Source organism: Cladophialophora carrionii (genome assembly GCF_000365165.1).
Source record: "Cladophialophora carrionii CBS 160.54 unplaced genomic scaffold supercont1.10, whole genome shotgun sequence".
NCBI lineage: Eukaryota > Fungi > Ascomycota > Eurotiomycetes > Chaetothyriales > Herpotrichiellaceae > Cladophialophora > Cladophialophora carrionii.
Genome location: NW_008481817.1, coordinates 205,388 through 221,197, shown reverse-complemented (window position 1 = coordinate 221,197; position 15,810 = coordinate 205,388). Strand labels below are relative to the sequence as shown.

Here is a 15,810-nt window from a genome sequence, read left to right as displayed (position 1 = left end):
GCCGGCGGAATTGAAGCCGAAGGCTTGGATGCTTCTGGCCTTGCTGATGGACATGTCGCTAGACCCGTTGGGAGCTTTGGTAGACGATGACTGGTGACCGTTGCGGGAGGGAGCGATCTTTCCTCGAAGCCGCCCTCGAGTCGGTCGGGAGTGCCGGGTGTATATAATCCCTCGCTGTCCCCAGAACTTCAGGTGCTTGCTTGTCACTGACTTCTCTGAACACGCAGTCGACCAGCACCGCGACCAGCATCTTCATCTTCATCCAGACCACTTCGCACTTAGCATTCGTCAGACATGGCCCCTTCAGCGACCACCGACGCCCCTACTGAGGGTTACAAGCCCAAGCACATTGAAGACCGTCTGTTCATCAATGGCGAGTTTGTCCCTTCAAAGTCCGGGAAGAAGTTCGACATTATCAACCCGAACAATGAGAAGTTCGCCGCATCCGTCTATGAGGCCGGGGCTGAGGATGTCGACGAAGCTGTTGAGGCCGCCAAAGCTGCTTTCCCTGCCTGGTCAGCGCTGTCGGCGTCTGATAGACAAGCATACGTTGAGAAATTAGCCGACGCCATGGAGAAGAACTTGGAGGAGATCGGATACCTGGAAGCCATCAGCATGGGCAAGCCATACATTGGCGACTGTGAGTGCCCGTGCCGCCACCATTTGGTTAGAAATCGGATGTATTCCTGACCTCTTCCAGTCTTCGGTCACGTCGCCGTCCAGATCCTCCGATACTTCGCCAGCAGAGCGCTCGACGTTCAGGGCGACTCGTCGCTCAACACCAAAGATTTCGTCAACATCACCTTCCGTCAGCCCTTCGGCGTCTGCGGTGCCATCATCCCTTGGAACGTCCCGCTCCTCATGTTGGTCAACAAGGTCGGCCCCGCTCTCGCCAGTGGCAACACGCTCGTCCTCAAGTCGTCGGAGAAATCGCCTCTGTCCTGCCTCGTGGTCGGCCGGCTCTGCCAGGAGATCGGCCTGCCCAAGGGCGTCTTGAACATTGTGAGCGGCTTCGGGCGACCCTGCGGCGAAGCCATCGCCAAACACATGGACATCCGCAAGGTGTCCTTCACGGGCTCCGTCATTGCCGGCCGCGCCGTCAAGAAGGCGGCCGCCGAGTCCAACCTCAAGAACGTCACGCTGGAGCTCGGCGGCAAGAGCCCGCTCGTCATTTTCGACGACGCCGACCTGGCAAAGGCTGTCCCCGCGGCCGCATTTTCCATCCTGGCCAACTCGGGCCAAGCGTGTATCGCGTCGTCGAGAGTGTACGTCCACGCCAACATCGCCGACCAGTTCATGGACGCGATGAAGACGGCCATGGTGCAGATGGGGGCGTCGGGCGACGCCACGGTGGCGGGCACGCGACGCGGGCCCCAGGCCGACAAGATCCAGTTCGACCGGGTGATGAGCTACCTCAACTACGCCAAGGAGCAGAAGCTCGACGTGCCCATCGGCGGCGGCCGCGAAGGCACCACGGGCTACTTCATCGAGCCGACCATCATCGCCAACGCGCCCGAGGACTCCAAGGTCATGAAGGAGGAGATCTTCGGCCCCGTCGTGTGTGTCAACACCTTCACCGACGAGCAGGACGTGCTCCGCCGCGCCAACGACACCGAGTACGGCCTGTACGCCAGCGTCTTCACAAAGGACATCTCGCGCGCCCTGCGCGTCGCCAAGCTCCTCGAGGCCGGCTCCGTCGGCGTCAACTGCACGAGCCCGACCATGGCCATCGACATGCCCTTCGGTGGCTTCAAGCAGAGCGGCGACGGCCGCGAGTTGAGCAAGTACTCGACAGACTACTGGACCGAGCTCAAGTCCGTCTTCATTGCGTTGTAGTAGTGTCAATAATGTCCGTATGAGCCAGCTCTGGAGGGACCCTGTACGGCGATGTGCTTGGGGACAGGAGGGCGTCAGACGCGCGCGAAAACGCCCGGTAACATGGTCGTAGTTTAAGAGCATACATGATGAATTTGTAATTATCAATGAATAAATTGGAAAGCACAACGCCTTGAGAAACGATAGCCGCTGACTCTCCTCAGCAACACTCCCTCGGCCCCGTACTGCTGAGGTGTATGCTGGCGCGGGACCATGTCCTCTGTCAGTACGGCAGACTCGCTTCCTATACTCCGTACGCCGTATGTCTTTTACAATTCGGCCTCCGAATGACCCCCTGAAGGTATGTGTGTGTTCTAATTTTGCTCACGACCGACATGTTAGCCTTGAATATGTTAGCCTTGAACATATTAGCCTTCAGCATGTTAGCTTTGTATCCGGTCTGTCTGCCGCGGTACGAAAGAAACCCATCTTGCGAGCCTGTCGTGCTACTATTCCCGTCTGCGTCGAATCGTGGTCGCGAATAGTCCACACCATGCGGATGAGGTCCATCAACCAATACTTCGCTCGTCAAGTGCCACATGGTTGTGGATCGTGCCTTGGAAACCTCAAATTCAGCGCTACAAGTGTGTGCGACTCCTTAGATGCTAAGTCAGTTGGACTGGAGGCTAACGTTGATACACGGGGATCTTGCATTGCACTGGAACCTCTATATTGAGAGCCTTGTATCTCTATGTCGCGCTGCCAATGGCAGAAAAAATGGATCCGTAGACTCGATATCTCTCCACGCTCTCTCATGCGCCGACCTCCAGCAACGACTTCACTGTATCCTTGACACTCTCTTCCAGAGTCTTGTACTTCAATCGCAACACCTGCTTACTTCTCGAGTTGTCGACCTCATAGACGTCAGCAGGCTTATCGCTCTTAATCTCGGCCGGGAGCTTGTCAGCGAGGTCAGGGAACTCCTTCTTGATAATCTCGGCGATCTCAGCATTCGAGTAGTGACCTGCTGTGACGAAGAAGCGCTTCCCGCCTGCTTCGGGGACCTCGAGGGCCTTGACATGAGCGAGGGCAACGTCCCGCACATCCACCCAGATGAAGACACCTGTGGGGGGCAAGCCGGACTCCTTAGTTCGTCCTTGGATCATGTTCCTCACGCGCTCGTTGGACGTGTTGATGCTGTCGAGGGAGTTCAGGTAGTGGACGACAGGTCCTAGCACGAGCGGAGGATTGATGGTCGCGATGTCGAAGTTGGGCTTTTCCTTCTCCACAAACTCCCACGCTGCGCGCTCGGCGAACGTTTTCGACGCGCGGTATGCGTTTGCGGGGTTCTGGATCGCTTCCTCTTCGGTGATTGGGTTCCAGTTCTTCTCGGAGTAGACCTTCTCATGCTTACTTGCGTTGAGGATGGCGGCGAATGATGAAGTGATGACTATTCGCTTGACGGTGGGTGCGTATTTCTTGACGGCTTTAAGAATCCCCGTCGTGCCAATGATGGCCGGGTCTAACAGGTCTTTCTTGGGGTCTGTCACGTTGAAGTGAAACGGCGATGCGGTGTGTAGAACTCCTTCAAAGGGAGGATCTGACTTGACTGCTTCGTCAAAGGCATCTTCCTTGGCGATATCTCCCACGATCACATAGCTGAGCTTACTCTTGGGCTGGTCGGGGTGGTTCTTCAGAATCTTTTGACCCTTCTCGTCTGAGCGCACAGTGAACACAACGCTGTGGCCATGCTGGAGGAGGTAGTCGACGCAGTGAGCGGCGATAAAGCCTGAACCGCCAGTCAAGAGGACTCTCATGTTGTCGAAGATGGGACGATAATGCCTTCTGGATTGCGGACGTATTTGAGTCTGTTGAGGGCGAATGGACTTGACAAGACTCGACCGAACACGCAGCATGGGATTGTTTATATAGATTTTTCGAGGGCACTGATAACTCGGCAGTTGTCGGTGAAAAGCCCGTCGATAGAAATGACCCCGATAATGTCTCGTTTGATCAATCAGAGCTGGAATCTGTCTTCGTCACGTCATTATCATATCACCATTAACGGTATTTCAGCCCTTGCAGATATTCGTCAACCCGCTTCGCCTGTCCGTGGAGTTGATCGACCTCATCTCCGCTAAGCCCGTCAGAGGAGTGGTTCCGCTCCACATGGCACGAGCGAGAGCCGGATTTCTGCTTGGTGTGCATTTCTCTGCGATTGTGCCTGAGGTTCTCCGCATTTTCGAGGCCTGGGTTTGCAATCTGCCCTGACTTGCGCCAGCGGGAATGCCAAACAGAGATCGGATGCTTAGAAATGAGCGGACATAGTCAAGGCATTCGATCAAAGCCCGTCACTTATAGAAACGACCAGCTCCGAGTCTCATCAGGCGTTCCGTAAAGAGCTTGTTAGGAACCTGTAATTGTGAAATGAAAGTGAAATGGAGGCGAAAGTGAGGGGAACCTTTCATCGTTGGGTGCGTGGCGGGACAGAAAGTAGCCCGACACCGACCACAAGGCTTCTATGGGCGTGACTTGCTTCCTTTTCGCATCAGTCCTATACACCACCCCGAAGAGTCTCGCAGCATGGGGAATGACGGAGGAAGGTGAGTTCTTCTGCATCGCTATGCGTGACATGTGCTGACGTGTGTCAGCATTCCTACACGACGCGAGCTCGTCAAGGAGGCCGCTCGAAATCCTACCGCGACAGAACTGAAAGAGAAGCAAAAAGAGCACCTGGCTCATCGATGGTCTACATGCCCTGTCTCTCTCAAACCGCTCATTAAGCCTGTGGTCTCCGATTACTCGGGCGATCTATACAACAAAGACGCCATCATACAATTTCTGCTGCCTATCGAAGCAAGTTCTGTGGATAAAGAGGAGTACGAGAAGTTTATCCAAGGACGAATCAAGAGTCTAAAGGATGTTGTCGAAGTGCTTTTTGAGACCGAATATGACGAAAAGACCCGATCGGAGAGATGGATCTGCCCTGTTACCTCAAAACCACTGGGGCCGAACGTGCAGGCAGTCTATCTCGTCCCTTGCGGCCATGCTTTCTCCCACGAAGCAATCAAGGAGATGAAGAGCGAGGGGAAATGTGTACAGTGTGCGACACCATACGAAGAGCGAGACGTCATCCCTATCCTGCCCAGCACGGAGAAAGACAAGGCATCCGTGATGGAACGGATCGAGACTTTGAGATCTCTCGGTCTCACCCACTCTCTCAAGAAAGCCAGCGGAAGCAAGAAGCGCAAAGCGAACGGTGACAGCAAAATTGAATCCGTCGCAAATGGTCCGGACATGCACGACAAGAAGGCGAACGAGGAACCCAAGTCAGTCGCAGGCAACATGTCCCGGTCAGCTACGCCTCAGTCTGGTGCTTCCACTCCGAAACCGTCGAGCGGCATTAAAAATGCAGCAACCGCCAGTCTTACTGCCCGAGTGCTCGAGGAAGAAGAAGCCAGGAAAAAGAGACGACGTGAGAATGATAATATCAGTTCTTTGTACACAAAGAAGTCAGATGACAAGGTGATGAATAAGGGCGACTTCATGACACGGGGCTACAGCATTCCTGCAAATGCTCGACATTGATGAAGGGCCAAGTTAGCGCCGCGGATCTGCACAGATGGGACCGCTATATACCTTTCCCGATTGTCGATAACTGCGCCCAGGAAACCCGACGATCTCGACATGGAGGAGTTGTCATCCCTTAACAGATGGTTGTGACGTCGGAGCGAATACAACATCGAAAGCCATAACCTTTGCTCCCATTACAGCAGCCAGAGGAGATTCATCTCCCCCCATTGCAGAATACCACGAGCCATAGCCGGGCCAATCGTCCGAAAATGGTCCGCTGGAAGCTGGCTTACTCAGAAGTTCGCCGAGCCTGGCTTACTGGCTTATGACGCCCATCCACACTGTGGTAAGCCGACGGCAATGGCATGCGTTCTCAGGATCGCCAATGCGTCCCCATCATACGGATTTGACATACAGATACTCCGTGCTGTCCCTTGCATTCCTCCTTGCGCTAGCGCCGTCGATGTATGGCTGAGCCTTGGTGGAGATGGAAGTCACAACACCTACCCACAGTCTTTGGACTACATCGGACCTCAGTATTCTGCTGCCCTCTCGGCGTGGCAAGATTCAAGTATAAAATCAACGATGTCCTCCTCGTAATAAGGAGATGTCCAAGCTTGAACGCCACTTGAGCATCTTCACCTGAAGAACCAGAACAATCGCAACAGCTTTACCGCTTTCCCCACGTTGGTACCGAGACTCGGTTCAACTCGGTTCGACCGTCCTATGCGACATGTCTAAGTTTCCTTCCTTTACCCCAACATGGCATCATTCGCCTGCCACCATCATGGATCCTCTGACTCCCTCACTCTCTGCTGAAAACAAGACTGTACTCATCACCGGTGGGGGGTCAGGGATTGGGAAAGCAACCGCTATAGCATTTGCGCAGGCAAAAGCACGAGCCGTGGTAATTACAGGCAGGACACAATCCTCGCTCAACAGTGCGAAATCAGAAATCGAAGAAGCGGCCAGGGTCCAGAACAACCGCAACTTTGAATGTGTTGCCTTTTGCGCCGATGTTGCAGACTCGAAAGCCGTCGACGACGTCTTCTCCCAGGTGGTTCAGAAGTTCGGCGGGATTGATGTCCTCGTTTCGAACGCCGGCTATCTGGACAAATACTCCCTGATCGCTGAATCCGACCTTGATGATTACTGGCAATGCTTCGAAACAAACGTCAAAGGCGCACTGGTAGTCGCCAAAGCATTTCTGAAGACTCAACCTCAATTGCAATCCTCCACTGCAACTCCAACCGAGTCGGTCACCCCCAAACCCGTGATCATCAATATCTCCACGGGAGCTGCCCATTTACCTCCCCATATTGTGGCCCCGTTCTCTGCATATGCCTCTTCGAAACTTGCTGCATGGCACATTTTCGACTTTCTTCAGGCTGAAAACCTCCAGACCCTGGCGGTATTCAACCTCCAACCAGGTGAAATCCCTACTGCAATGGCAAAGAAGGGGCATAGAGATCTTGCAAAGGACGACGTACGATTACCTGCACATTGGTGCGTGTGGCTTGCTGCCAAGGCGGAGACGGATGCGGCGTTCTTGAAGGGCAGGTTTGTCTGGGCTAATTGGGATCTGGAAGAGCTCTTAAGCCGGAGAGAGCAAGTCGAAAAGGAGGATCTGCTAAAGGTGGTGTTGAAGGGCTGGGGCGGGGAGTTCGTGGAGAAGTACGTCGACTAAAGTCGATGAGTCGCTTCTAAATAAAGAGGTGGGTGCTGATGGCGGTGGACCGTGGTGGTGTTTGAACTTCAGGGATCCTCACGGCTGTTATAAGGGGTACTGAGACAGCAGTTCGAACGACGTCGGCGCCGTCAGCACCTAGTTCAGGTGTGCCCCAGATTCATTTTATAGTAGGGTGTCTACTGCCACCGACGTCCCTCCCCATCACAGACACCCTTCACTGAAGTCCTTCGCTCACCAGACATTCGGAATCGCAAGTGGTCGCTACTATGGAAAATCGGCCTCCATCCTACAGTACTCCGTACTGTACATCCGTTAGATCTAGTCTTGCCACAAGGCACAATCCATCATAAACGGGCTTCTACGCCTCGTCCAGGCATAAATCCACCATAAAGACTTGAAAAGTCTCTATGCATCCACGGAGAGGTGCACCGCCAATTACCGTGTCAGTGTGCTCGACGGCGTCAAGCCGCATGGACCTCCATTCAAGACATCCCCTAGTAAGGCGGGTGACAGGTGGAATGCCATCATAGCCCGTGCGTGTACTGTGTTGGCTGTGCTCGTACAAATCTAGTAGATAATTAACGTAGACAGTCTTGGAACCATCTTGGCTTGACTTTTCGTCCTACTTGGAGCTCTGTACGGTGTCTGATATCCCCGTCCACGGACAAAGATCAGGTCGTGAACAGCTGCCGCGACACTTGGATCAGACTGCTCTATCTCGAATATGGTTGGGTTGATTTCGACTTCTGCCCACAATGAAACTGACGAGCCCGTTCACTTCATTGTTTTCATCGCTTGGAGGGAAGCTAGTCATTCTACTTGATCTGCTCGATGTCTTGCTCTCAAGGCAGCATGGACATACTTTGTTCGCGTTCAGCGCGCACAGTTGGCACTGTCGTCCATTGACATTTCCTTTGTCCTTTGCTCCGTCGTCCAATGTCGAGTCTTTGTCCCTCTCCCACCCGCCTCGCCTTTGTTGGAACATTGCGCCATTGTTCTCGACAGTTGCCTCTTTCTCCCCTTCCGACATGCAGTCCAACATATCCCCCTTGCTCAGGTTCACTCGTACCCCTTCCAGCCAGCGAAGCAGCTCTCTCACGAAGCGACAAAGAGGTGACTACAAAAGGCTCGCTCGTCCCTAGAATCCTTCTGCCCACCACGCGGGCAGCTGCTTTCCCGTCTACATATTTATAGTCCTTCTTCAACGTCTAAATACCGGCACAGACTCGTCCATTTCGCAAACATCCAGAACTGATTGATTACAGTAAGTACAGCGCTTAGGGGTCCTGAGACCAAAAGAAAAGAACGAAGCATCAATCATGGCCATCAGTACAGGTGTCACCATCGGCATCATCGCCGGCGTCGTCGTCGTTCTCGCCCTCCTGCTCTGTCTTTGTCGCGGTGGATGCGGCGGCGGCGGCGGTGGCGACGACGACTACGAAGCTCACTACGCGAGCCAGTGGCCGAGCGAGTCCCACCATCGCGCGCACCGCCGCCGCCACCGCCACCACGACGACGACATGGATGGTGCGTCACAAGTCTGGGAAAACATGGCGTCTTGGGACCGACGGCCTCGTCAGCCTCCTCGAGCGTATGCCAGGGGACGTTGAGCTGCTGGTGTTTGGCTCTCTAGACCTAACTAGACCCCTCGGGATCTAGGCCTTGACCTGGGATATCATTGCAGTAAGTTGCAGCTGGCCCACGACCCGTGGAGTGTGATCCAGTACTGTAAGAGCGAACCCATGCACGGGCACGGTAAGTCGGTCATGGCGAAGCGGGCTCTTCGATCGTCGTTAGGGAGATAGGAAGGCAATAAAAACACAAGAAAGGGGTTCAGTTTGATATGTGTTCTTCGATATGGTAAGGACTTCATTCCTATATTAATCGCAGATACAAGATGTCCCTCATCAGTCGTAAATCGTGGGATTGTTCTCGTGTCACAGAAGGGAGAGTGATGGATCATTTCACAGTAAGCGGTTAAGTGTGACCGTGGCAAGCAGTGCTTCCCTTGACGTGGCCACAACATCGCGCGGATCTGGTGGTAGGGAAGGCGTTTTCAAAATATTGGAAATCCCAAGGCTGCAATCCTCGCAGTTGTGAGAGCTTGTTTGATATGAGGACCAACATTCTGACCCATGTCATTACATCCACTTGTGAATGCTGGGGCGAATGTTGGATATTCAGAATACCTTACTCGAGTATCCTAGATCCATTTCCGCTCCCGATGCGTGATCGTAGCTTCGCAACGAATGAATGTCCATTCCTCCACATGTGGCAGTATGTTGCGCGCGGTATAGACGTGATGCACCCGCTCGAAACGCCAGTTGCATGATTGTTCGCGACACTGCTAAGGCAATTCAATCGCATCGGTCACTTCATACCAGGCCTTTGGCGTGAAAGCGGCATCTCCAGTCATTGGGCCAAGGACATGTACCGTTGTTCTGGTCAGGTCGATGGTTTCGTGGCCCGGGAGAGCCATGGGCGCTGAGAAGCCGATGACTCGCTCAACTTGGCGACCACAGAGTCTGCAGTTGCTGATACCGGAGTGCAGGGATGTCATGGTCCGCTGGACGCAGGAGGCACAGAACATATGATTACAGGGGCGGAGACTGCGAATGTATGACAACGTTAGTGAAACATCTCTTGCGGAACAGTGAATGGCAGGACGGGGCAGGACAGGGGCGAGGATGAATGAAGGTTTATGGGATGGATGGACTTACACGCAATCACACAGATTGATCTTGCAGGCCATACAGGCGATTTTGTGAGATTTGCCTGAGAAGGTTGCCCCAGGGTTGATTTGTTCACCTTCGGCGTCCAGCTGCCCGACAGACTTGATCGTTTCGAACATCCCCTTGGCATCCACGACCACCGCTTCCACATCATCGTCGCCAGTGGTGTAGAACGGAATGCCTGCTTTGACGTACGCTTCAGCAGTGATTGGTGTGGGTGGCGGAAGCATACCCGTCAAGCTCTCGAAGGCGACGGAATTGAGTATCTGAATCGGCACGAGGACGCTCTGTTCTCGTCTCCAGATACCTGGTGGCCATGGATCTCTGTAGATCTTTTGGCGCAAGCGAGCTCCTGGCGCAATGACCATGTCCCAGCCGGACCTTCCTGTGCCTAACGTAACGCCCGGGTGGGGCGTGGGCGTCCCTTTGCCTTCTCTTGACAAACTCTTCGTCGGCGCCTGAGCAAAGGACCATGACTTTGAAAGTTGCACGTCTTTCGCGCGGCGGAAGATGTCAAGCACCTCGCCGTCCTTGATCCCAAGTTTGTTGACTTGCACGTCGTCGACGAGGCGGTTTTGGTATAAGTAGGAATCTCTGTGATAGTCTTCTAGTCCGTGATTATCGATCTGGCAAAGAACAGACAACAGAGTTTCCCACGGTTTGGCTTCGATGTGCACCTGTGTTATGAAGTGCCTGGATGGTAGTCGGTCCAGATCATAGAATCTGATGCATAAATTCAGGGCATAGAGAGCTGTCATCTGAAGCTGGCAGCCGGATCGCCACTGGTTGTGTCCATCTCCCGAGGCGGCCAGACCTTGAAAGTAGTAAATTCTCAAAAAGGGGGAATAGCGGCCTGTATCTTCTGAGGACCGCATCATGTGATGGCTAGTTGAGGGCTCAGAGACCCTCACCAGATCGCCTGGCATCATTGCCTCGCTTGCAGGAGATGACGCAGCCTTCAGCTCAGTTGAAGACCATTCAACTCGCGAGAGTCGAAGCTGTGAACCGGATGGAGTAATTTCCATTTGAAAGCCCCCCATGTCCTCTTTACCAGTCATTTGTTGTTCGATCGAGTAGCCGCTGCCGAGTGGCATGGCGACGAATTGTCGAACCGTTTGGTGATCTATGGCAATTCCATCGAGACATTCCTGGGGCGGCACGGTGATATAGTCTTGGTCGCCTTTACCTCTAGGTGCATCCCAGGAACGACCCGAGATTGCGTTAATGCCGCCCACAAAGACACGTACGGCGAAAGGTTTCGGTGAACTGCGTGTGTCAAACTTGATCCAAGTAGCCTCTCGCTGATACAGAGGTAGGAAAACGCCGCCCTTTTTGGAGATAGTCTTCACGTTGGGGTCTTTCGCGTCGTTCAGCTTCTTTGAGAAGCTCGAGATGTTGAAGAGAGGTAGTTTGCCGAATCCTTCCGGTAGGTCGTACACCTGATCGTCATCCGGCAGACGAAGCGTTCGCTGAAAGGAGATCACCATCTCGGCGTCGTTGATCAGAAGACACGAGTCCCTACATTCCACGCGTACTTTCTCTAAGCCAGTCAGGTAGGTAGAGAATGCCTCAGCCGCATTGATGCGAAGCCCATATTTCCTGGAGTAACAAGACGGTCCGTTGACTACCATCGCAGTCCAATGTCCATGAAGCCCCTGGCCGCTGAAGCCATCGCAACCTTGGCGCTGTGCTGCGAGAACTGGGGCGAATCCTAGATTTGATTTAGGACGCTAGCCGAAAGCTATACATCATGGCGGGCTTACCGTTGTCCAGCAGCAGGTCATTGAGCTGCTGGAGTGTGAAGTAAATCGGGATCAACAGCCTTGCGACGAATTCTCCAGGATAATTGGGCTTGCGGACTCCATCTAAGATAATCGTGATCAAGTCATCTAGGTGAACTGCGGCAATCGTAGGTTACATTAGGACCACGGATTTCTGGGAACGCCACACTTGTACCCACCTTGAGAGGTATACTCTATCGTCACCTCAGGCTGCCGGGCAGGTTGATATTTAGAAGTATCATGCACCTTTTCGTCAGGGAGTTCTGCGGCTGTTGGAGCTGTAGGGGTGAAGCTCGAGAGCCAGTCATCAAAGCCTGAGTAAGTCCCAATAGCACCAGGCTCGGCGGCTTCGACTGCTTTGTTGGGGGCACCACATTCGTGAGGCTCTCGTAGAGCAGGGTCTTGGAGTATCTTTCCATCAGCGCCGCGCTCGGTATCAGGTTTCCGTGGCTCCCTCTTCTTGAATCGGTTGACCAACTTCTTCATGTCTGCGTCTGGCTGCTGGACTTGCTTGTTGGGGACTCTGTTAGGAACAGCACAGACGGTTGAGCTGTCCCCTGCCAGGGGTTGCACAGTAACTGACCACAGAATTCTGTAGACTCTCGAGATCTTCAGATGATACCAACAAGTTGGGCACAGCTGAGGTCGAGCGGCTGAAAGCTGAAGGCATGATGGCATGTCCTAAAAAGGCAGCCGAGCACGGATACGAGGTTCCTGCACGGCATGGGTGCTTGGCAGGCATGGCTCTGTGCATAGAATGAGGGTGGCATATGGTATATAGGGACTCGAATCATTGGCGCTGTAGGTAATTGCTAGTGATACTCGGTACCTGAAGAGATATTCAATCTTCGCTTCTTTCTAATCCTTCTCAATGGAAACACTGGTGGTTTGAAGATATTGTCAACCTCTGTTGAAATCCTTATTTTCCTCACAGAACACGGGGAAGTCTGCCTCGCATAGGAAATGAGAGTCTCATGTTTCGAGTCTCGTTACAATCTTTCAATCTTGGAAATATTGTTTTGTCGGTATGATTTCAGCCAGTGTCCAGCACACAGGGTCTGAGCTTTCTCGGCCCGTCTCTCCGTGACGGCGACACAATAATGTATGGGAAAACGTCAACAAGAACGAATGTCGCACATTTTATTTCCCTGGGTCGCTGTTGAACCGATGGTCTCACGGTAGAATAGATAGTATGCTGTCAGTTTGCAAGCAAAAATCGACCACGCACCGACAAATCTACTTGGACCACGGTGACTGGGAAGGTTATCCGAGAGGTTGTAATGGCGTTGCTACGGCGCGCCATAGGTACATACCCACAATACCTTACCCAGGTACCCAGGTTCCCAGGTTCCCACGGTACCTAGGTACCTCAGACACGCTCAGACTGCATTCTGTGTAAGTAGAGAAGACACTGCGAAAAGTGTATATACAGCTGCACCTGCCATTCACGGAAAGTCAAACTCCTCAGATAGTGGCTCTAGCTTGTCGTGGTTTCGTCAAGCTTACATACAGTAAAAGCCCGTTGCAGGTCCACGCCATTTACTGATGCTGCTCTGTCCATGCATTTCGATTCTGAGCTTTCAGTATTCTGTTGAACACTCCATGAGGTACACACGTTGGTCACAACGCCCCATGCCAATCTATGTCCTGTTCTCCGCCAGCATCGTACGCAGGAGTCTGTCCATCTGACATTCAATCGATCCGGTGTGAACCAAGTTAGATCCACATCACTCAGTCAAACCTTTCCCGGTTCGATTTCAGTATCCCCATGACATACTCGACTTTCAGCCAAAGACGCTTCTCCTACCAGGGTCTGCCACCTACAGCAGTGGAGATCGCTAGGCTTAGAGCAGTAGTCCACGGTGGGATCAGTTGCCGATAAATGCTTGCCCTATTTCCAAAGGCACTCTTCAACCAGCAGAGGATTCTGTCTTTTTCGCGAGACATCTTTCCATACCATTCAGTCGTTGTGTTCATGCCAACGTTTTGCAATCAGAGCAACATCTGGCACCGGAAAGTCGTCGGGTGAGATAGACCTCAGGAAAAGCTTTCTTCCGGGACGTGGCATTAGATTCTGTAGGCATTGGAAATACTCTTGGATCTTCTTGGAGGTGCGATCTTTTCCTGCGTGAGTACTGCATTCTTGTTAGTTTGAGACGTAAATTTGGAATAGTCGGGGGCAGTCGACGATCCAGGGTCCTGGGACCACTGGTCATGACTAGGTAGGTGAACTCACTCCATGTCCTCGTGTAGCTTTTCCACTGCTCTCTCTCTCTCTCTGGTTCCTGTATTTGTCACGGTATTGGTTAATTAAAACCAAGCACTTTTGGAAATTCCTGCTGGTCGACCTGCACTGTCGCCCGCTGGTGCCGGATGGAAAAGAGATAGCGAGCAAATTCAGCATTCGAGGGCGCTTTGGCTCCAGCCCCCGGCAACGGCTTTCGTATTAGGAACCACTGTAAGTCGTGAGAGAACACCAGCAAGTCCATCAAATACCGGTGAGTTGTGTTGTTGCATTCCACTCTTCGTAACTGCCATGCCCTATAGCACGGCTGGGTGACCGCAGTGACTAGGTAGCGGGCCACCTCTGAGAGAAACTCATCTCGCTTTCTCACAACGGAATTGAAGGTGTTGAAGTGCGTGATCAACCGATGCGCAAGGTCTTTGATGTGTACCATCGTCGTCGGAGGCCAGGTATATCCCATGCTCTCTTTCTCATAGAATTCGTCCCAGAAGCTTGCCAGTGTAGGAAGGCGGTCGGTCGGAGAGCTTGCATGAAACTTTTCCAGGAAAACTCTCCATTGCAGAGAATCTCGGTAGAGAGCCGGTTGCTGGGGAGGTAAAGGACGTGAAGAGCTCTGACAACGTAGATCTCGTTCTCTGTACCGGCCGTGGTCAGCTCCGTCATCTAGATCACGGGCCTTCGGCGGCGACCTAGATCTTGCATCTCTGGTTTGGGAGGAGGATAAGCCTGATGCAAGGGGTCCACTCTCTTCGAGATCGATCACCACGTGTTCTGCCAAAGCTGGACGAGCTCGGGCAAACCTCCTTGGGTTCTCGGTGGGGAGGGTCCCACGCACCTCGTCGCTGGCATCTGCTCTTTCTCTACCGGCCGGCATAGAGCTGCCGTTTGAATTCGCGGTGATCTCGGCGACCGGCAGACTCGGTGCAACTGGTGGACCCGGATGGTTCCGTGGCTGTAAGGCTCTTTCCCCTGGGTTGTGAGCAACTTCAACTCCTTCCATAGGAGACAGCGGTCTCAGACCGACAGATGTGGTCTTGTCCCGCTGTAGTCTGCCGTGCGCAGTTGGTGGCCGCGACATGGATAGGAGGTTCGTCTGGTGCTCTACCGCCATGCCTGCAGAGCTCACCTCGCTGTTATTGTCCTGGTGATGGGTGTTGTTCGCTGCCAGGCGGAAAGGATTGAGTTGGACACTCATCTGAGGTTCGCTGGAAGCCGCCGCCTGGCCCGGGGCACTGCTGGCCTCTGGAGGAGCTGCATTTCTAACCGGACGCATGAACAGCTTTTGACCGCATCCAGCACAGAAGCGGCCTGGAACGTCCGGCCACAGGAATCTACACCCGATGCAGACACCATCCATGCTTGGAAAGTATCTGCAAATTGAGCGTTGACTGCAGCGCTGACAGAACGAAGAGGAGCAGCGATTGTCCAGGAGGAAAAGTAGCCATATCAAGAGTCAACGCTCGTTCAGTTCGCCAAGGTTCACTGCCTTTATAGAAGTGAGGCAGTGAGGGTCGGAGCGAGGCTGGCGTGACGGCGACAGAGCCTCTGCCGGTCTCTCAGAGGACATTGTATTGCGTTCGATCGATTGCTAGAGCTTGTCAGCCTTCAACAAGGACATCTCTTGATCTTCCTAGCTGATAGTTTCAGATCTCTTTGATCTCCCACAATAGCCTCAATCATATCTACCTTGTGATACTTGCTCCAACTTGAGCTCATTGTTTCAAAAGCAGCTCACATCTCAAGAATCGCCATGAAAGGCAGTGTTGACTACCTACCGACAACAAGCACCAGTCTGGCTTCAGTTTCTCCCAATGATCACCTGGGTTTATGGCGGAAGAAGGGCACTACAGTAAGAGGTTGACATTTGCTTGAAGATCGAAGGACGGAGCTTTCCGCTTCGCCAACAGCGTCTCGTGCGAGCATTCGACGCGTTTCCCGATCGCGTCAATCTTTCGTCTCGACGCGGCTTTCACC

The 15,810-nt window shown here is 53.2% G+C and overlaps 6 protein-coding genes across 6 annotated transcripts; 3 read left to right on the top strand and 3 right to left on the bottom strand.

Moving 5' to 3' along the window:
• Window positions 1-294: 294 nt before the first annotated feature.
• Window positions 295-1,836, top strand: G647_09556 (uncharacterized protein; the record flags this gene model as incomplete). The annotated part of the gene is made up of 2 exons (XM_008725550.1): window positions 295-640; window positions 701-1,836. The coding sequence occupies 2 exons, from the start codon at window positions 295-297 to the stop codon at window positions 1,834-1,836; spliced, it is 1,482 nt and encodes a 493-aa protein (XP_008723772.1).
• Window positions 1,837-2,627: 791 nt separating this feature from the next.
• G647_09555 (uncharacterized protein) lies at window positions 2,628-3,632 on the bottom strand (the record flags this gene model as incomplete). The annotated part of the gene is made up of 1 exon (XM_008725549.1): window positions 2,628-3,632. The coding sequence occupies one exon, from the start codon at window positions 3,630-3,632 to the stop codon at window positions 2,628-2,630; it is 1,005 nt and encodes a 334-aa protein (XP_008723771.1).
• A 766-nt stretch (window positions 3,633-4,398) lies between these two features.
• Window positions 4,399-5,403, top strand: G647_09554 (uncharacterized protein; the record flags this gene model as incomplete). The annotated part of the gene is made up of 2 exons (XM_008725548.1): window positions 4,399-4,418; window positions 4,467-5,403. 2 exons carry the CDS (start codon window positions 4,399-4,401, stop codon window positions 5,401-5,403), a joined length of 957 nt encoding a protein of 318 aa, XP_008723770.1.
• Window positions 5,404-6,175: 772 nt separating this feature from the next.
• On the top strand, window positions 6,176-7,075 carry G647_09553 (uncharacterized protein; the record flags this gene model as incomplete). Its single annotated transcript, XM_008725547.1, has 1 exon — window positions 6,176-7,075. One exon carries the CDS (start codon window positions 6,176-6,178, stop codon window positions 7,073-7,075), a length of 900 nt encoding a protein of 299 aa, XP_008723769.1.
• Window positions 7,076-9,794: 2,719 nt separating this feature from the next.
• Window positions 9,795-12,077, bottom strand: G647_09552 (uncharacterized protein; the record flags this gene model as incomplete). The annotated part of the gene is made up of 3 exons (XM_008725546.1): window positions 9,795-11,521; window positions 11,574-11,708; window positions 11,771-12,077. The coding sequence occupies 3 exons, from the start codon at window positions 12,075-12,077 to the stop codon at window positions 9,795-9,797; spliced, it is 2,169 nt and encodes a 722-aa protein (XP_008723768.1).
• A 1,820-nt stretch (window positions 12,078-13,897) lies between these two features.
• G647_09551 (uncharacterized protein) lies at window positions 13,898-15,193 on the bottom strand (the record flags this gene model as incomplete). Its single annotated transcript, XM_008725545.1, has 1 exon — window positions 13,898-15,193. The coding sequence occupies one exon, from the start codon at window positions 15,191-15,193 to the stop codon at window positions 13,898-13,900; it is 1,296 nt and encodes a 431-aa protein (XP_008723767.1).
• Window positions 15,194-15,810: the final 617 nt, after the last annotated feature.